The 21,493-nt window shown below is 35.3% G+C and overlaps 1 protein-coding gene across 4 annotated transcripts in view; it reads left to right on the top strand.

The window, feature by feature from the left end:
* The first annotated feature begins 209 nt into the window (after positions 1 to 209).
* The window catches only part of LOC136846792 (uncharacterized), a 205,656-nt gene continuing 184,372 nt past the window's right edge, over positions 210 to 21,493 (top strand). The window contains exons 1-5 of one of the 4 annotated variants that reach the window (XM_067118045.1): positions 210 to 855; positions 1,023 to 1,096; positions 1,953 to 2,078; positions 10,167 to 10,316; positions 16,697 to 16,783. In XM_067118045.1, the coding sequence (XP_066974146.1) occupies positions 2,068 to 2,078; positions 10,167 to 10,316; positions 16,697 to 16,783 (248 nt within the window). In that variant the 5' untranslated portion in view covers positions 210 to 855; positions 1,023 to 1,096; positions 1,953 to 2,067. Of the gene's footprint in view, positions 856 to 1,022; positions 1,097 to 1,902; positions 2,218 to 10,166; positions 10,317 to 16,696; positions 16,784 to 21,493 lie in introns of those variants that run through there. The other 3 variants (XM_067118044.1, XM_067118043.1, XR_010855539.1) reach the window with 3 other exon arrangements.

The following is a 21,493-nucleotide window of genomic DNA, read 5'->3' as shown; positions in this document are numbered from 1 at the left end:
CTTATTATCACCTAAAAATTCCCCTTCGGTAACATATATGAAAATATATTACTTCCGAGGTAGAGTGAATTGATATTAAAGGACGTTTGTAGCTTTCTGATATATATATATATATATATATATATATATATATATATATATATATATATATATATATATTAACCTCATTATTTTTGCCTAGTATTTTGGGATGAGTTTGCTGGGTCCCTGACCTTTTCCACCCTGACTTCGACCCACCGCAGTCACTCCCTTACCAGATACATAATTCAAAGCATAGGTCAGTTACATCACTTATCATATATCAAATCACGCAGCCTCTTTCGCGTAATAAATGAACGTTGCATTTTTCAGTGGTTCTGTCACAGTCGTCTGGAAATACATCGTTTTGCGATGAATTGAGTTGATATTATTCCAGCTAATTACATATTTACCCTTCCAGTTTATTCAGAACCACATTTTCAGAAGTATTTCATTACCCGAGTCTCAACCACGTTACCGAAAGCTAATGTACTATAGAACACAGAACAAAAATATAAAAAAAGTTACGGTACATTTTTCGTCAGCTCCAATTCCCCCGTTAGCGTCGGATTTCAGACTCCGTGGCTTCTTATACTGACTATAGCGTCCTTGGCTGAACACGTCACCGTGAAACCTCCGTTTTCTTTACTAGTATTCCTTAGCATATGGTTAGTAGTATATTGTGTTATGGAGTGATAAATTAATTGTCGTGGTTAATTAATTCAAAATCGTTTACGTGTTTTGTTGTGTTAGACATAATGTGGGATTCGGTCTATTTAATTGTATCGTCCTGCGTTTGAAAGTGGTCATCAGTAAGCAGTTTGTTGTCTCTGGAAGGTTAGTTACAGTGTTCATGGTTATTTAATTTTAGCTTGTGATGGTTATGTGTGGCGTGAGTTTGAATTGGACTGGTTTGTGTAAATATTAATTGATGTGAAAAGCTGGTTTAGTGCAGCTACTCAACAAAATGTCACTTTCATTAATAGTTATTTCTTGTCTTCCAGGAATTGCTGGCTGTATTTTTTGCAATGGGTTTGTCCTTAGATGTGGCCTTCAAAGACTTGAGCACATTACTCAGGTGAGTTTTCATATGTTCAGTGTTAAAATATTTCCCCGCCACCCCTTCAGGGGCTGTGCCCCCTGAAGGGGTGGAGTATGACCCCTCTAACTTCTCATAATAGGCCGTCAGGCCTATTATGAAAGTTCTTGGGGTCCCCTTTTTTTTTTCTTAGGTTGGCAATTTTTTTATCAGGTTGGCATTTTTTCTCTTTATTAGGTTGGCATAAAATGTTCCAAAGCTTAATTGGTTTTGAGTTAATGTTGATTCTTCATTAGGTTGGCATAAAATGTTCCAAAGCTTAATTGGTTTTGAGTTAATGTTGATTCTTCATTAGGTTGGCATAAAATGTTCCAAAACTTAATTGGTTTTGAGTTAATGTTGGTTGTGTATTTCAGTTTGGTGTTTAGGTTAGGGCTTTTGATATTAATTTTATTATAGTGAACCGTTACTTACGAATTTATCGGGTCCTAGCGTAACTAGTACTAATGTACGAATTATGGGACTCGTACCTAAATCACTTTAAAAATTTTATTGGTTTTGAAATAACTGGTGTGTACACTGTTTTTACGAACTCTATGGGTTTTTAATATTCTCGAATTGTTTATCACGATTAAGTAGATTATGGATGTATGGGTTTTAAAATTCCTTGGTGTTTCTCTATTTTTAAGGACTAGGTGGGTTTTAGAATGAGTCCTTGTGGTTTTCGATGTTGGTTTTAAAATTACTGATTCCTGATCTTTTTTTTAAGGTTTAAGTACCATGGGTTTTAAATTTAAAGTAGTTTTTCTCGATTTTTAAGGATTAACTGCTACCCTTTATTTCAGGTTTCGAACCAGAGTTCGGTAGTTAAAGTACTCTCTTGATTGACTTGCAGTAGCGGAATTGTCGATGATAGTGTGAGGTAGTTTTTGGAAGTTTTCAAGTATTCGCTCCTTGATCGACCTGCAGTTGGCGAAATTGTCGATCGATACCATGGAAGTGTTCCTCAGATGAAGACTAGGTGACTTCTGCAAAGCCTTTTGATAGTACTTATAAACTAGGTACTTAATAAATATGATTGATTATTAACAAATTATAAGATTAACAAATTATAAATGTAATTGATGATTAACAAATTATAAATGTAATTGACAGATGAACTTTGGATATTTTTTCCCTGTGCAGATTTCCCCTTGTGCAGAAAGATGCTAGATTCTAATGCTTTTGTAATGGAAGCAGTTTGAGTTGTGGAGATAAAAATAAATTGGGTTGACGTTTAATATGCATGTGACGTTTGAGTTGTGGAGATAAAAATAAATTGGGGTGAAGTTTAATATGCAGGTGACGTTTAATATGCAGGTGAAGGCAAATTAAGGATAGTCTGCTACGGTTGAATTTCGCTAGTTTTGTATGGAACTACAAACATATGCACAATACAGATCAGTTGTCTAAAGGGTCACTGTGGAATGTATTTTTAATGTATGATCACAAATGTGAAATGAGACCTAAATGGAAGTCCCAAGTAGGGACGTACTTGGGTTAAGTACATTGATAAGTGGACGTAAACGTATCACAATGTAACCTAAGGTTTTATGGCTTTCAAATGGTAACATGGAATACTGTTCTAGTCATGAGAGGCTAGTCTTTTGTTCTAGTCATGAGAGGCTAGTCTTTTGTTCTAGTCATGAGAGACTAGTCTTTTGTTCTAGTCATGAGAGACTATATTATTTTTAACCTGGCAAATTTGCACTTGGCTGCTTGCCGCTGATTGGATGGACGTCCTGTTGTCCGAATCTGTTTTTTCACACTTTCAGAATTGTGATTATACGGTCATAGAGCGAGTTAACAGCTAAGTTATGTAATGTAATGTAAATAACAGTTGTAGTAAACGTAAGTATTAAAACTTACATACCGAAATGTTATAATATTTAACAATTATGAAATTAGACTTACCGAAGCCTTAGACTAGAAAAATGTTTCAAACGCATGAACTTGGTTTAATTTTTAGCTATATTTTTAGCGGAATCATGCTATTAGTGGTTTGTAAATAAACTTTATTGTGCATTGCTATTGTGCATTGCTGAAGGTTCTATAACGCCTAAGAACAAAAAATTATCGTAGAAATTTAAGCTTGGCTGAGAAGTTAAGGAGGTGGAGTTGTGGGGGGAACAGCCGGTGTGTTGTCGTCTGCACACACCACTTGCAACCAGAATTATTCAGCTTAGAATTGGCCATCGAGCAGGTGCCTCACTATTTCACCTCCTGTATTTCAGCCATGGCCGCAAGAGGCGATACAGATCAAAGCGCCCATGAAGGAACTTGAAACGCCAAGCAAAGACATAACTGAAAATCTCTTATTTGAAGAACAGTCAGTTTACTGAAATTTTATATAGCAGAGATTAGCACATTAGCTAGAAAAAAGTATTCATAAATTCAATGCATATTCAATTTGCTTTTATACATACCCTAAAATATTAATAACATTCCGTCTGCAGTATTTTTGAAGTGAAAAAAATTAGTGTATAAACATAATTATTTTAGGAACACGAGCACCACAACCCAGATTTGAACATCCCACTGAAAGTAACTCAACCCTGTGGCTGTTCCTCCCACAACTCTACCTCCTCAACCTCTTTGCCAAGCATGAATTTCTACGATAACTTTTTGAACTTATGCGTTATAGAACCTTCAGCAATGTACAATGAATACGTTTTGATTATTTCCAAACCATTAATGACAAGATTGTGCTAAAAATCTAGTTGGAAATTAAAGTTCATGTGTTTGAAACATTTCTAGTCTACGGCTTTGGTAAGTGTTGTTTCATAATTGTTAAATATATATATATTTCGGTATGTAAGTTCTTAATACTTACGTCTATTGCAACTGGTATTTACATAACATTACATAACTTGGCTCTTAACTTGCTCTATGACCGTATAATCACAATTCTGAAACTGTGAAAACAAAACTGAGATTCGGACAACAGGACGTCCATCCAATCAACGGCGAGCAGCTAAGTGCAAGTTTATCAGGTTAAAAAAAATAGACTATAATATGTGGCCTTTTATGAGTTACTTTAGGGAAAATTTAAAATACCCATAGTAAGATATTGCTTACTATAGTTTTAAACTGAAATACCATAGAAATTCTATGAGAAATTAGCTAGGAATTAGTGTATGGCCAGCTGCTTATTTTGGTACTGTACGAGGAAATGTGGTAAAACTGGTAGATATTGGAACTGGTAGATATTGGTTCCCTGCCTACTTAAATGTTAAGAGATCCGGCTCTGAACTTGACAAGAGAATGGCAATCTATGTAGCTTACCCTTGATGGGTGATAGGAAGTTTACGTAAAAACCTTTAGCCATACAGCTTAAGTCAGTTATTAATGACTGAAAAATGCGTATTGTATAGTTTTCTGCTTTAGCAAAGTAATTTTCTTAGTTATTAATGACTGAAAAATGCGTGTTGTATAGTTTTCTGCTTTAGCAAAGTAATTTTCCTAGGTCTTGGTAGGGAAAATATTGGGTAATTACGTTAATGCTGGCTTCAGAATTTTTTTTTTGTTTTGTTTGTGTGCTAAGACAGCGTCACTTTGTATCCCGAAAGGAATAAAAAAAAATGAAATTGGTATTGTCTAAATGTTCTTGGGAGGAAATATCTGGTATCCAAAAGTGCGCTTTAAGATAACGCCTGTTTGCTCAAGCGGTTTCTTCCCAACCTTGAAATGGCTTTATTACGGTGAGTAACGGAAAATCCTATATAAATCTCGTTGTTTGTCGTGAAGGTCAGGGAGAATACTTTGAACTGATTATAGGGGATTTAATCGTTTGCAAAGAGATTTCGCTTTAAATGATCATAAGTAATTTTTCACTGTACAATATTTTTTTTAATTGATCAACCCTTCAGTTCGTTTTATCAGCAGAGATGTAGAGTGATCATAGGTGTGGTCTGTGTAGTAGCGAGAGGAAACAAATTGAAATTGATTTTAATCTTAAACTTCAAATACATGTATAGATCTCGACGGTATTGAAATCTCGAATGCCTGGTGATATTGTAGCTGAAGCCTTTCACAATCTAAGTGTAAGCAACCCCACTATGATAGGCATTTAAATTAAGCTTTATAAATGCTATACCTCAAATTCAGTAAGCAAGAACAGTTGTATTGTTAAATGAATGCATTGTAAATGGGCAGGAAAAAGTATGGTGTAGACAAGATATATTTGACATTTTCATTACGTAAGGTTGTTGGACAATGCTGATAAAGGAAAATGAGAAACATTCGAACCCAGTTTGCGTTTATATATAAACTTGAAATTTCACATGGTGTAAATGTTAAACTTAAGATTAAGGAAATTTGACCTTTCTTGAACACTTGAAAACGCGACTGCTTTTATAAGCACCTTGTTGGAGAAATTAGCATTTTAGCTCATAAATCAAAAATCAAAGTTTGCAACTGTGTTACAGACCTTAGAAGTCAAATGTGAAGAGCATTGACTTGAGAGAATTTACAAGGATTTGAAGACAAAATATAGTTTTATTTCAGTACCTACAAGCATTCTTTGTAACACGTTAAGGCTCAAATCCTAGTACAGAATTTCCATCTTAACTAGAATGTGGTTAGGCAATCTCGTTCTCAGCCCTGGTCCTGGTTTCATTGACGAAAAATCCTGTAGCTGTTTCTCGTTCAGTTTCATCATAATCCTCGCTGTCTGAGATATCGGGGTGTCCTAGATTGGTTAGTCTGCTTAGCTCGGTAACTTCACCTTCATTACTGTCATAGATTGTACTCACTTCTGTAGTACTGCCAACACTGGTCTCGGAATGAAATTCTGAAATAACCTCTGTAGTATTTCCATCAATGTTCTTGGTGTGAAATTCTGTAGTTGTGACAAAATTCCCATTAATTTTGCCAACACTTGTGCCAACACTTCCATCGCGTGCTGATTCAGAGACATTTCCCCTGTCACCAAGGTCAGTGTGGTCATTACTGACTAACGAATGGTTATAATTTTCATCGAAATTCTCCATTTTTTGCTGTTTATCATCCAAGATGATCGCTTCCTCTTGTATAGCAGAATTCAAAGCAGTCTCGAGGTCTATCCCGTGAGGTAGGGACGGCTTATCCCCGTCAGCGTAATTCACAAAATAAACCTCTGGCTTCGTCGGCGCACGCGTAGTCACTTCGATGACCCTCTGCCCCTGACTTGTCGATGCTTTGTTGAGCACGTAAATGACGTGCTTCCTCTGTGGAGGAGGCACGACGATCGGGTCTCGTGCACCACTTTCGGAGTCTGATGTACGGATGAACACGATGTTTTGTTCAATCTTCGGCAAGGGTATATCGTGTTTCAAGTTGGAAAATCTGTAAGTTTCAGGCTTCGGTGCAGAAATCACGAATACTTTTCTCGTAATTTCGGGTGTTACGCATTTTCCGTTGGTGTGGCGTACTTGGTGGCCCGGGCAGTTTTCAGGTGTCTCGCTGGTTCCAGCTGACAATTCTAAATCAAAAGGAAGAGATCCTTCTAAAGCTTTTGACTGGTTTTCTTCTTTGCCATGAAATTCGGCTCCTGAGGCTTTTGTAGACTTGAGCTCAAGAGATGACGTTGATGAAAAGCCTGATGAAGGAGGAACAGGGAAAGGAAGAGGCTCTTGTGAAACTGTTGCATTGTCGTCAGTAAAGAAAGAGTCAGCATCAGCAAAAGCAAATGCCTGATCAAGTTTACGAGACTGGGTACCTGAGAAACCTCCCTCATAGCTTACTAGCATTCCTTGACTGGAATGATTAGTTCCAACAACATGAGATGCCTCTTCAGCAAAAGAAGCATTGGTCAGTTCGAAGCTTGCAAAGCCCTCTTCAGGACCTGTTGTAATTTCAGCAACTGCAAATGCCTGTTCAGGGTGTGTTACAATTTCGTCAAAGGGGAGGTTACCATCAGCAACAAGGGATACCTGGTCAGGCTCAGAAGATTGGGTCAGTTCGATACCTGTAAAAGACTCGGTAGAGCCTGACACGGTCTCACCAAAGGCCTGGTCAAGCTCAGAAGACTGGGTCACTTCGGTACTAGTGAAAGATTCTTGAGGACCTGTTGCAGTTTCACTAGAGATCTGGTCAGGCTCTGAAGAATGGACCAGCCCGGAACCTGAGAAATAATTTTCAGAACCAGTTACAGTGTCAGCTAAGGCATGATCAGTGTTGGTAACTAGAGATCCCAGGTCAGGCTCGGAAAACTGGGCCAGGCCATCTGAATTTGGATCGACAAGGATTAACACAGTCGATGTCGAATTATCTGAAGCTAACACCTGTTGGTCTGGTAAAGTATTTCCAGAGAATGCCTTTGAATTTAGGGTTCCTGGGTCGATTATTTCGGAGCGACCTGAATCAGAATGATCATGTCCTGACAGCTTTGCTGCCTTGACAACAGTCAGAGTCAACACGATAATCTGTAGGAAGGAAAAGAATGCATGATTAGATAGTTTTCGGAAAGCAACAACGATTTCTGTTGGAAATTCTCAATATCAATTGCGATGCTTGCAAATTTTTTGTTATGAATAAGTACTGTATAGTGCAAAGTTGATTTTAAACGGCCCAAAACTTAAAAAACAAAAAGGAATAAAAAACGAAAGTAAAAATCATAAATGTTAGATAAGACTGAATACAAAAAGAGAGAGAAGAGAGAATCAAGACTTTATGGGAAAGGAAAGGATAATTGAAGAGAACCAATAGCTAGTATAGTTCCTGGTTAGAAAAAGACAAGAAAATAATTATGCAGGACAAGACTAGAGGATAGTCGTTGAGAAGAACGAGATCAGAGGATAGTCTTAGAATAGAAACTAGTTCAGTAGTCTCAGAGGATTGTTGCCGGATGAGGAGAGAATACAGAACAATCAACCATGAGACTAGAATAGTGTTGCTGAGTAGTACGAGGAAAGTCATTCAAATATCTGAGACGCGAAGATAGTTGTAGGATAGGATGAGGATGGGAATAGTCACGAATAGGAGGAGAGCAGACCATAGACTATTAAACAGGGTGATAGTAGAACACTTATTGAATGGACCCAAGTCTGACCAGAAACTTCATGGTCGAAGAAGGCTGAAGGATGAATACGGCGAATGGGGTCATCAGAAAGCTTTATATATATCCGAAAGGAGGAACTTAACCTCCTCAAGGGAGGTGGTACCTCCCAGCCTCCTGTAAACTCCTACCTCTCAGCCTCTTCCCTCCTGTTCGAATTCTATCTTTCCTTTTACTTCATTCTTTTTTTTTCCGGAGCCTTTCATTAATTTGGGGGACATCAAAAACTAGCGCTTACCCTGATCGCTTCCAGGCCTTATCATGACCCATTTTTGGTTTCTCCCGGATTGCAAAGATTTTTTGGAAACTCGTGTAAACTTCGGTATCTCACAGCAACCCTCTGTCTTTATCCTGACTTCTGAACGTGAGTCTACAACCTTTTGGCAAGTATCATGATCTTAAAAATAACAGTAAAATGTAGTTTAATGAGTAAAATACCTACAATCATTATTGTAGTTTAATTCATAAATAACCAAAAATCTTTGTACCTGGAACTCTCTCTCTCTCTCTCTCTCTCTCTCTCTCTCTCTCTCTCTCTCTCTCTCTCTCCTGCTTGACCCATACCTAGAAAGCCTGTAATTGAACAAAACACTTGAAATCGTTGTTGGTACAAAAGCAAGCTCTTCAAACACATTGTTTACATTTCGCCACCTAATGCATTTCTGATGAATGTCAAGACAGTTAAGGACATCTCGTTATCCGCAGTGAAACTACTTCTTCTGCAAATAGTGACGTCTTACGTTGCTCGCGCGAAAAAGATTGGTTGGCTCTCGGGTGTGAAGAGAATGAGTTTGCATTTGTCCGATTTCCGGAGATCTTTAGACGCGTGAATTTAAATGCATTCTCGTTTCCTTTCTCTCTCTCTCTCTCTCTCTCTCTCTCTCTCTCTCTCTCTCTCTCTCTCTCTCTCTCTCTCTCTCATACATAATACTAATTGCTGTCATGGCTTAATTGCTATCAGTTATTGATTACTATTCTTAAGGAACTAAAACTTCCTTTTCCACCGTGCGTTCAAGTTCATCTCCCGAAAATGAAAAGTGTTTCGCATTTTACGCCTTTTACGCTTTTCTCCTTCCGATACGCTTATTATCTTTTAATTCCACTTTCATCATAAGACCTTAAACATCCCTGAGATGCGTAAATTTCAAATTACGAACTTTCGAAAGCAGTGGGTCCTTTTAAATACTTATTTAAAAAATTACTTCCCAAACATTATCATCCATATCACATCAGCGGTTGGTATGAACGATTGCGTAAGTTTACTGCCGTTGCAATTACTAAGGGCGCCGCCAGGTACCCGAGATTAAGTGAGGGAAGGAGGGGTTGTGCATGGGAGGGGGGGGGGTTTGATTTGGGAGTGGGGATATAAACCCATTTCGTAAACGTTAACTGTACCTCAGTTGGCCAAAGTTTGGGTTGATGTATCTCAGCTGGGAGTTATAGACCTGATGGCTAGTTGGCTATGTTGGGCCTCAGACATAATGGAATAAGTCACTTAGCTAGCAAACCACTACCTTCCCTTCTAATAGGAAAAAGCTAAAAAATGACAAAGACCAGAATTTTTCTTACACATCAAAGACAAAAATAGAGAAAAGAAGCGTCAATCATTTTGTTAGATGTAAAATAATGTAAAAATTCTAGTCTTCTTGAGCATTAAATCAAAACTGAAGTATTTTAGTTATGTAACAAAGAGTGAAAGAATTATTCTTTAAAAAACTTTAGGATTTTTACATATTAAGAGACCTCTTCTTCAGTTTTATTTTCATATGAAACCTTATATTAATCTTATTGTGTAGATATCCCCATTTCTTTAAGTTATTGTACCGTTATCAGTTAGTCTGTATTCAACGTTCTTCAACTGTAAATGTCATCACATATCAAAGTAAATAAGACTTAATTATCTTAATTGATAATATATTGATCCATCAGACCATACTTTAATTCTGGACATCCAATACCACCCACGTCTTTAATATATTGCTTCTATGTTAGCCAGACTTAAAATCATTTTTTAACTGCCATTTTTTTTTACAGATTAGGCGTCTGTAGACGAAGTTTAAAAAGGCCCAATTATCCACAGGCTTCTAAATTCTGTCTGTATACAGTGGAAAAGTCTGTAAATATTGCCCAGTCCAGAGACACACCCCGAAGCATCACTCATGCAGCGCAAGTGCTTGATTACAGGTAAGCAAGGTGTCTCACCTGGGGAGATACTCGTGGAAGTGTGTGTGTGTGTGTGTGTGTGTGTGTGTGTGTGTGTGTGTGTGTGTGTGTGTGTGTGTGTGTGTGTGTGTGTGAGAGAGAGAGAGTGTGGGTGGGTGGGTGGGTGTGGGTGAATGGATAGGGTTGTACGTTTGTGTGTTTATGAATTGTTTGTGTGTGTGTGTGTGTGTGTTTGTGTGTGTATGAACAGGGTTGTACGTTTGTGTGTTTGTGAATTGTGTATGTGTGGGTGTAGATATTTGTGTTTATAGTTATTTTTCACAGCTTCTATAAATGCTTTAGTTCTGATTTAGTTCGGAATGAACTACAGCCCATTATAATAAAAATGATAAAAAAATGGTATAAACCCAGGTAACAGAGCATTGAGAGAGAGAGAGAGAGAGAGAGAGAGAGAGGGGGGGAGAGAGAGAGAGAGAGAGAGCAGTAAAACGGCTAAGAGCAGCAATAATAATTATAATGATAATTATGGTAATATAATAATTTCATTTTTAAGTGAGTTGCTCATTTTACTTCAGGCGATTATCACAATTTAATGATAATCGATTGTGTCTTATTTTTTCATATATCTAGGAATGCTCGTCGTCACTTTTAACTTAATTACTCATTTTCTACTTTTAATGTCTTTTATCATTTAGATGTACTCAGTATTGCTTATAGATATTACTTATCCATCTAAAATTTTTAGTTACATTGATTGTCATTTGTCTGTTCGTTTTGGGCGATAAATATTTCATATAACAATACAAATTAAAAAAAAAAACTCAAAACTAAAAAAAAAAGCAAGGGGTGATTATCAATGCCGCAAAAAAATTTAAAAACCTCAACACGACTCATATATTTAACCTGACCTCTTCTCCCAAATGACTTCGGTGTCTTGACCTCAAAAACCTCTCTTCTGACCTCCCGACCTTGTGACTTAATTTAGACATGCGCAATGCATGCACGACGCCACGGTAATAAACAGGATGGCACCAACCTTCACCTCAGAGAGATGTTCATTTAACTTGAGAGAGAGAGAGAGAGAGAGAGAGAGAGAGAGAGAGAGAGAGAGAGAGAGAGAGCAGTAGTGGCGAGCTCTATATTACATACTTTATAAATGTAACATTTCTTCTCACTTTCCCGACTTAAGGCGAAAAGAAAAAATAGTAATCGAATTTTGAAATGGAATTGAAGTCTTATGAGCTAGTGTATATATATATATATATATATATATATATATATATATATATATATATATATATATATATATATATATATAATAATGGGTGATAAGGAAGTCCAAATGAAATTGGTGTGATTATCAGCCAGCCATTTAAAACTCAAGTTCAGAAAACAAGTTTGACAGCCAGAGGTACTTTTCAAAAAATATAAAAAAAAATATGTAGACCACAATACGACATTCTTTTCTCCAGGGACCTTCAGCTATCTTAGGCTAATTTTGATTTCTCAGTTACTTTTCTCAGTTTTTTACAAATGTACTTATTAAGTAATTAGTTTTTTAAGATAATTGGTTTTTTTCCATTTCCTAGAAAAAATTATTTTGTCAATGCACTAAGTAAGTAATTTTCTTTGAGATAGTTTTTTTCCAGTTCCTAGAAAAATATGATTTTCAGACAAACAACAAACGACTGAATTTCCCAGAGCTAATCCTAAAACAAAAAGCATGAAACAACAAATCTTGAAATTAACAAACAAAAAAAAAATAGGAAAGTTTGAAACGTCGTCTTTACGCCAGGTACAAAAGAAAATTGATAATATTTTCCCTCGAATGAAAACATGAAATAACAAATCTTGAATTTAACAAAAAAAGAAAAAAATAGGAAGGTTTGAGATGTCTTCTTCACGCCAGCTACAAACGAATGATATTTTCCCTTGAATAGAAAACGGCGAATGGTACATCCTGAAGCATTTCAACTTCTAGAATTACTTTCAACCCCACTCTCTCTCTCTCTCTCTCTCTCTCTCTCTCTCTCTCTCTCTCTCTCTCTCTCTCTCTCTCTCTCTCTCTCTCTCATTTTGGAAGTCACGTAGCCCCAAGGGGGAAGATGACCTGGAGGCTTCGGTAAAGTACGAAGCAAGACGCCCTCGGGAGACTGAAAGTTAGTGTATATAATTTACTTGTGCGTTTTCATTTTCCAGACAGGCTTCCGATGGACAGACATTATGGCAGGAAGATCGTCCACGCGTGCATGGTGCATGAGAGAGAGAGAGAGAGAGAGAGAGAGAGAGAGAGAGAGATCTTGGTTTTCAGTTTTTGTGCGTGTGGAAATGAATCCAGAATAATTCCAGCAAAGAAAGTTTGTATTATTATTATTATTATTATTATTATTATTATTATTATTATTATTATTATTATTATTATTATTATTATTATTATTATTACGGGATTTTGGCTGATCTGTGAAAATCGTCAAATACCCAAGGGCACGAGTCTTCAGCCCCATGTCCTATACTGTATGACGAATCATCAGAACACAGGCATTTCTGAAAATGTTTGAATTTATAGCAAAAACTACTGCCTTAATTTCAAACCTACCAAGAGCGAATACTTATCAACTCTAGGCCTATGAAAAGAGTACCAATTTAGGCCGATTTGTAGGCCTTGATTGAGGTAATTCTGGGATAATTACGTATAGCCATTATCAGCTATAGAAACCTCTAAGTTAATCGAACGTAAAAATTCGATACGCTTTTCCGACTGGTCATGTGAACGTAAATGTGTGTGTTTGTGTGTGTTTTGGTGTGTTTTGGTGTACGCCAGTCACAGCACGAGCCACTTTCCCTTCCCCCCCAAATCAGACTTCCTCTTAAAACCCACATAAACAAAAGCTACCCGAACCATCCCATTTGCAACGCCTATAGTGTCCGTACTTTCCACGTAACCCTACAGTACACACACACCTATTGTCTTGTCTGGCCTTCCCTTGTTTTACTTTGTCTTACTTTTGTCTTACTTTTGTCTTCTTTTGTCTTCTTGTGTCACGTCCACGGCAGCAGGAGGAGGAGGAGGAGGAGGAGTAGGAGGTCCCAGTCTTCCTTTTCGTCGAAAAAAAGGAAGAGTAAAAAAAGGATGATTCTGTCGGAACTGGGCCGTTTCTTGGCGTCGATTAGGAAAGCGATTCGTGAGTCGTGACTCTCACGGGATGAGAATAAAGGAATTGGAGAATTTTATCTCCTGTTTTTTTTCCTTTTCGTGTGATATCAAGAGGATCTCTCTCTCTCTCTCTCTCTCTCTCTCTCTCTCTCTCTCTCTCTCTCTCTCTCTCTCTCTCCGTTGGCACCCTTGTCTCAATGTGACCCATAGCCTCTCTCGAGTTATCAGGAGCTCGTTTTTATATATATATATATATATATATATATATATATATATATATATATATATATATATATATATATATATATATATAAAGACCAATGTTCCTTCCTCCGCATAAAAAATAAGATTAGTTGAAAATGTAATTACGTGAGAAAAATAACAGGAAATCATTTTAAAGTAATTCCATCAAACCTAGGCAAACCTTCCGTTTTTAACCGTAATGAGCCAAATGAAGTGGTTATGGTGTTCTTAAGTACAGAGTGGTGTGATCTCAGTGTTTCGAGTTACGATGGCAAGAACGAGGTACTTAAGGAAGGTTTAAAATAAAATTTATGATGAACACAGTGAAAAGATGGACTGATCTCCTCAGTGTCACCCACCGCCGCTTGCACCAGAGTGCTAAGGTTTATTTCTAGTTTCTGATGAAATATATATATATATATATATATATATATATATATATATATATGTAAATATATATATGTATACATACATATGTATATGTATATATGTATGTATATATATATATATATGTATATATATATATATACATACCTTTATATTCATTTAAACCTAAATCAAATAAAGAAACCTATATACATGCATTCAAATATTGGAATAAACACATAACGAGAGAGAGAGAGAGAGAGAGAGAGAGAAACTGAGTAAATCCTCCTCTCCCACCCTCCACCCTTCTCTCCCCACCCACAGTCCCACCCCATCTCGCGCATCAGCTGTCAAACCCAAAGGTCACTGAGTACCGCTGTCTCACACCCTCAACTGCTAAAATCGCTTCTGTACTCGCCCTAATCGTGTGACTGACTTTGAGGTTTTTCTGTCAGTTTTCCTGTCATTTTCCCGTCTCTCCCAGCCCACCCTTTATTTTTTTCACCCTCTTTTTCCACGCCATATTTCCATTTTCGCTTTGGGAGGTGGACAGCTTTATCTAAATGACATAGTTTTTGTCATGAAGATGGGAAAATTCTCTCTCTCTCTCTCTCTCTCTCTCTCTCTCTCTCTCTCTCTCTCTCTCTCTCTCTCTCTGTGCGTGTGTGTGTGCTTGCAGAAGGATAAAGAGGAAGGAGGAAGGGAGGAGAAGAATGAGGAAAGAAGGAGCAGGAAACAGGAGAAAAAGTGAGGAAGGAAAGAGTCTGTGTACGAAACATTTGCCAGACGCATTTGATGGGAATTCCTTTCAAATCCTTTGATATCATTTGATATCCTTTGATAATCATCAACATTGCCTTACGTGTGAGATTTTTCCATTATTGACCATAAAATTTATACCAATTTCAAAGTTCCTCAGATAATTACGTCTTTGATAAATCGTCCAAGGACATACTCACATTTATTTTACCTATTTTCATCATACACGCTTCCACAATCAGTTCAATAAACTTACTTCAATTATTCCTACTGAAAATCGCATATGTACCCATACTTACACAGAGAAACATGATGACTTGCATTACTCGTTCGTATCCTTGCAAAGAATTCTAATTCCTTCTTAAAACGTTGAATGAATTTTTTCACATGAGGATGGAAACGAACGCGTTGAGAAGACCATATTGTGTGTACTCGTATGTGAAGAGTTTAAGTGTGTCGAGGCTGGAGCCTTGAAGGGGTTTTCTACAACTCCATATTATTATTATTATTATTATTATTATTATTATTATTATTACTACTACTACTACTACTACTACTACTACTACTACTACTACTACTACTACTACTACTACTACTGTATTATTATTATTATTATTATTATTATTATTATTATTATTATTATTATTATTATTATTATATACATAGCGTGTATTTATTTCAGTATATTACCATTATATATAAATAGATTTTTATAATAGTCGACATGTTTTATCATTATATTTGTTGATATTGTAAAAGTTAATTTTTTTGGAAAATAAAGATTAATCACTTTAGCTCTACAGTCAAAACATATCGATTTGTTAGTTTCTGAGTTTCAGTTAAAATCCTTAGATTATTATTATATACATAGCGTGTATTTATTTCAGTATATTACCATTATATATAAATAGATTTTTATAATAGTCGACATGTTTTATCATTATATTTGTTGATATTGTAAAAGTTCATTTTTTTGGAAAATAAAGATTAATCACTTTAGCTCTACAGTCAAAACATATCGATTTGTTAGTTTCTGAGTTTCAGTTAAAATCCTTAGATATATTTATCAAAATAAATTCATGCCACACTCATCACTTGTAAAAATTATAAATCAATGAGAAAAATGGATGATTATACCATAAAATATATATTGCACACATGGCAGTACAAAAAAAAATATAATAAACTGCAGACTCGAATCGAATTTATTTTTAAAAAATACAAGTGAATGGAATGACAATACGATTTGAAATAAATTTCAATTTACCATAGACGTGAGAATAAAGTAGGGTTTAACGATAATTAAACAAATTACGCGAATATTGTTCAAGTTACATTTAAAAATTGAAAAACTGTTATAAAGAATCGGTTCAATTATCATTTTAAATCTACTTGAAAAATAAAATTTGATAAAAAAAACACGTACTATGCCAGAAACATTCTTTCCTAAACTTGATAGTCAATTCGTGTGATGACTTTGGCATTAATTTCTATTATTTAAGAGAGAATCAAGGTTCTCTTGGCCGGAAGTTTACGAAATTATCTATTTCTGTCAAGGTCTGAATTCCTTGTTTAATTCCCATGGACTGATCCCAGTACTAAAATAAATCTATCAGGTTTTTTTATTTTTTTTTTAAGTCGATATGGCCTTGTGCTATTTAGCACAGGCTCTTGCTTCTTAAGGAGCTTAGCAGATTTTCTCAAGATTCAAAACTCATTGTCTTGATAACCATATATTCCTTGATGAATGGGATTAATTATATATTTTTTAAACCAGTCTATCTGTATGTACTTTGAACTTTGGATTTACCATAATTTAGCGTTGAAGCCACTGCTTTTGATATCAATACATTACCAATTATTTTGATTTTCTTTCCAGGACAAGCCAACGTGAATTTACTGAAGATATGCAGAAAAATACACCACGGATTTCATCTCTTCCCTTTGAACAAAGACATCAAAGAAGGTATGGAATGTTTTGAGTTTTGAAGCCTAGGAATAGGACAGTTGTCAAAAATGAGGACCTGTCATACAATCGACAACATCTCTTATTTACTGTTTCAGAAGGCAGCTAGAAAAACATAAAAAAATAACCTTTTTCGAAAGGATATTTTTTTATGAGAATTTTACGAGATGAAGTATTTTTTATACGTGGTACAAAAAAAATCCCATTAAAGTTAAATAATGAGTCTTCATACAATTAACAACATCTCTTATTCAGCGTTTATGAAGACACTCAAAAATTAAAAAATAACCTTTTCCGGAAGGGGATTTTTTATATGAGATGATGAGATGAAGTATTTTTTATAGCTTACGAGAAGTCTCATAAATATTTAATAAGTCTTAGGAGATTGGAAAACCATCCTAGGTAGCATTCTTCCAACCAAGGCCGAACAGTTCCCTTACAGAGATGGAGTATCACGTTCTCACAGTGATATTCATTTTCATTTGTGTGTATTTTTACGTTCGCGAAGCTATTTTGATGCGCGGTCGTTACTGATAACGGTTCATAACTATCTGACAGGCCCACTGTCAAAATTAGTAAAAATTTAAGGAAAATGGAGTTAGGTCATTGTATCATAAACATGGATCCATCTTTCTGTGACAATATGGATTCCTTAAATTCCCCCGAAGATTTTATTAGGGCAAAATGACAAACCAATTTTAAATGGAGATTAGAGAACAGTAAATTTACCAACAGGGAAAAACTTGAGTTAAGCGACATCCTTTGAGATAGGGCAAGGGTCAGATGTTGTGCAGTCAATAGTTCTCAAAACGTTATCAAGTTCATCTTCATCACCATGTCATCATTATCAATCCACCTTTCATTTTCACCATCATCATTCAGCAGCAGTAGTAGCAGTAATGAAAGCAGCAGGGAAAGTAAAAATGACAAAAGGAAAAGAAAGAAAGTATAAAAGAATTACTGCAATAAGCCTTAAGAAGAAGAGAAAACTTAAGCAAACCAGGGTATTTAAGAGTCCACGTAACTCCATTCAAGCCGCTTTGTTAGTTCGTTTGCGTTATTGCACGACAAACAACGACCAACAAAGGGGGCTTTTGAAAGGGTAATTACTGCGTTTGTATTAGCCGTCATAATATTTGTAGTTACTCAACTGTGTTGGGTTAAACAATTAAAATAATCAAAGTTTATTGATGAACAGCGGAGCTCAGATTTATGTACTGAGTTCAGTCTTGGGAATAAAGATTTGTAATAGTTACCTGACAGACAGACAGACAGACAAACACTACCCAAAATTATTAATGGTTTCAACTCTTATTTTACCTCCGTTCCCACTTTCCTTTCGTCAATCTTGCTGTCCACCCTCTCTGACTATTTCTTCTCAGGGCAAAATGAATTGGGCTCAGTTTCAAAATAATAATAATAATAATAATATAATAATAATAATAATAATTATTATTATTATTATTATTATTATTATTTAAAGGGAAAAGAATTACAGTATATGTTAGATGATCGAAAAATTATTTGAATGATAAATATATGTATATATATATTTAAATATTAAAGCAAATATGGAACAGGCGCTTTCGTAATAGTTTAATGAATAGGAGAATAGACTAAAACAAAGGAGAAATAACCAAGTTATAATGGAAAATACAGAATATACACACGTTATCTGACACGCAGCAGGTGGCGATACGTTGGTTGTTCATACCACAATTAATGAAGTTTTTCCATTGCTCATGAACCGGAACCTCTCTCTCTCTCTCTCTCTCTCTCTCTCTCTCTCTCTGAAAACCTTCACGGTTAAAGGCGTTTCCCTCGGGTAAATATGGCCATTAACATCACAGAGAATGTTCATTAACCTGGGAGATATTTTTGATGATGATTTGATCAGATTTTTATTATAATGTTTTGATGTCCGTTGCGTTTGTAATATATATATATATATAATATATATATATATATATATATATATATATATATATATATATATATATATATATATATATATATATATATATATATATATATATATATATATGCATATATATATATATTTATATATACATATATGTATATATATTCATATATGTATATATACTGTATATATATATATATATATATATATATATATATATATATATATATATATATATTGTTTCTGATTTTACATATTTCGGTCTATATTTAGCGCCAAAAATATAGGACCCTTTCGATGAGACCCGAATGAAACAAAAAACAAAGAAACTCAGCCACAGGAACAAAAACATCACTTTTTATGGTCCGGTCAGCGTGACCTTGAAGAAGACATCGGAATAGCTCTGTGGCCAAACGAGGTGTTTTCATCCCGTAGAGTTTATTTAATCTCTGAGTTCATAATTGCATTTATATTAACGTATTTTCGCTATTTTTATTCAAGAAATGACTTATTGTTTCTAAATATTAGTTACTGGTCAAAGACCTGCACTCGATAGTTTATATAAAACATTAGTTTTTTAGAGGTTTATTCGAATAATTATGTTTGTTGTAGTATTGCCTTACCTAATATTGCATCATTTTTTCATTTGTAAATAGGGTTATGTTTATTCACTTAATATTTTGGCAAATATCCATTACAAAAATTATTCTTATTACACAAAGTTTACTACAAAAAAAAAATCATGTGTATTACAAGAATTTCTCATCAAATTTTTTTCTCCAGGTGAATGAGCCTGAGGAATGAAAAAAAAAATTGAGAGAAAAAATAAAAAAATGTAGAAAATTCCATGACGCAAACTCACTGCCTTAGCAACAATTTCATGGACGATTTCATCTTTCATAATTGTTGGCAACAATCAAGCGAGGAATGATCTGGGTCAATAGAGTGAGAATGTCATGAAATATAAGACGGATCTTAGAAAAATCATATAATATTTACCGCCGAGTACTGGAGCGCTACACTGGCATTACGGGGGGAATACTTTAATCTTAGGGTGATGCGACATTTCTCGGAGTTATTCACGTCTCGCATTAAAGTGCGAATTAAAATAATAATGACGCTGTTATTCCTTACGTCATTAAATGACTCTGAATTACAGTAATGGATTGATAACAGTAGCGTTGATAATTATGATGTTAAAGGTCAAGATACATTTACTGCCAGTCTGAGGATTTTATGAAAATGGTTCTTCAAATCAAATTATTGAGCAAGAAATGCTTTATGAAAATGGGGATTGATTTTATAAAACTATTTGCTTATACTCGTATTAGCTAGAATGCAGAGGACACAGATAATGTTGTGCTCACTGAAAATAGCTATTTTATCCATATAAATAAAAAATTAGGGAGTAACACAACAAACAAAAAAGTTGGACATCAAAATCTAAAACAATTTACTAAAAAATCAAAATTGGTAGAAGAAACGAAGAATGACTGGCACCCGATGAAAACCATGAACTCAACCTTACACAATGCTACAGTGACTCATTTTCGTTCAGTTCTTCAAATCATGGCGACTGTCAAAGATATTTTCACGCTGTGTCAGCTTCTCTTGCTGAACTCTGTTGAACTTCTTGGTAACAGAATTAGAAATTTTTTTATTTCTTTGCAATTAGAAGAGGTACGAATCTCCAGAGAAGAAAAAAAAATCACTATATTCTGTTAGGAAAGTAGCTCTTGCCTCATTGGCTTGCTGGTTCCATTGCAAACAATTGCCGTTAGCAAAGGACCGGTAAGTTTCGTTGCAAGTTTTAGTCATGACTTGTATTTTACGACTAAGGGTCACTGACCTTTTTTTTATTCACTTCGCGTCCTTTATCTGGGATTATGACCTGCATGAGTTTAGAAACTACCGTTGTAGCGACAGAGAAAGTTAATCACTAAAAATATTAGACAATATTAAATGAAAACCATATATTCCCGTTTATAGATAAGTGAATTAGTTTATTTTTCCTTTCAATTTTCCTTTTGGAGAAAAATACCTGAATTATCTCCATTTCTATCATCATCTCTACGTTTATTTCTTAAGATATACTTCATATAGAACCACTGACCACCCTCAAACATACCGTCATAGATTCTAGCCCCTATTCACTCAAGAATCTTTAGAAACCAAATATCTATTTCTTAAGCTTCCTTTCATAAACAGACCCAGCCAAATTTCGCTCCACACCCCTCCCTACCTCCCCAGTGGTCCTGAACCCTATAGTTACCTGCCAAGATTTGCATGACAAAAGAGAGAAAAGAAAGAGGGGGAAGACGCCAGTATTTAGAGACAATAGCCAGCCCAAAGTTACAGCCTGTCGGGAAGCACGTATTGGCAGCGTTTTCGCCGCTGAGACAGTGCGCATGCTCAGAGGGAGCTATCAGATGAGAAGCCTAGTCACGGATGACTTAGTCCATTTCTTGTACTGTATTTATTTATCCAATTGTGTTTATTTTCGGTTATTATGCTTTCATAAGCTGGTCTGTCTGTCTTAAATTCTATTTCACATTTCTTGAGCTCTATATTCTTTTATTTTGGCTGTTTTCAACCTTTTATATTCATTCCAAATTGTCTGTTTTGTGTATTTAAATTAGCATATGACATTTCTGTCATATTTCTAGATATTCTGATTCTTATTCGTATATGTAAACTTACTTATTTACTCAATTTCTCCTAATTATCAAACGGCCTATAATATAATATCTGCTTATTTGTTTTTGAGTACTGCATAATATCGGAATATA

The sequence above is a fragment of the Macrobrachium rosenbergii genome, chromosome 15 (assembly GCF_040412425.1).
Source record: "Macrobrachium rosenbergii isolate ZJJX-2024 chromosome 15, ASM4041242v1, whole genome shotgun sequence".
NCBI classification, from domain to species: domain Eukaryota; kingdom Metazoa; phylum Arthropoda; class Malacostraca; order Decapoda; family Palaemonidae; genus Macrobrachium; species Macrobrachium rosenbergii.
This window is presented reverse-complemented; position numbering and strand designations above follow the sequence as displayed.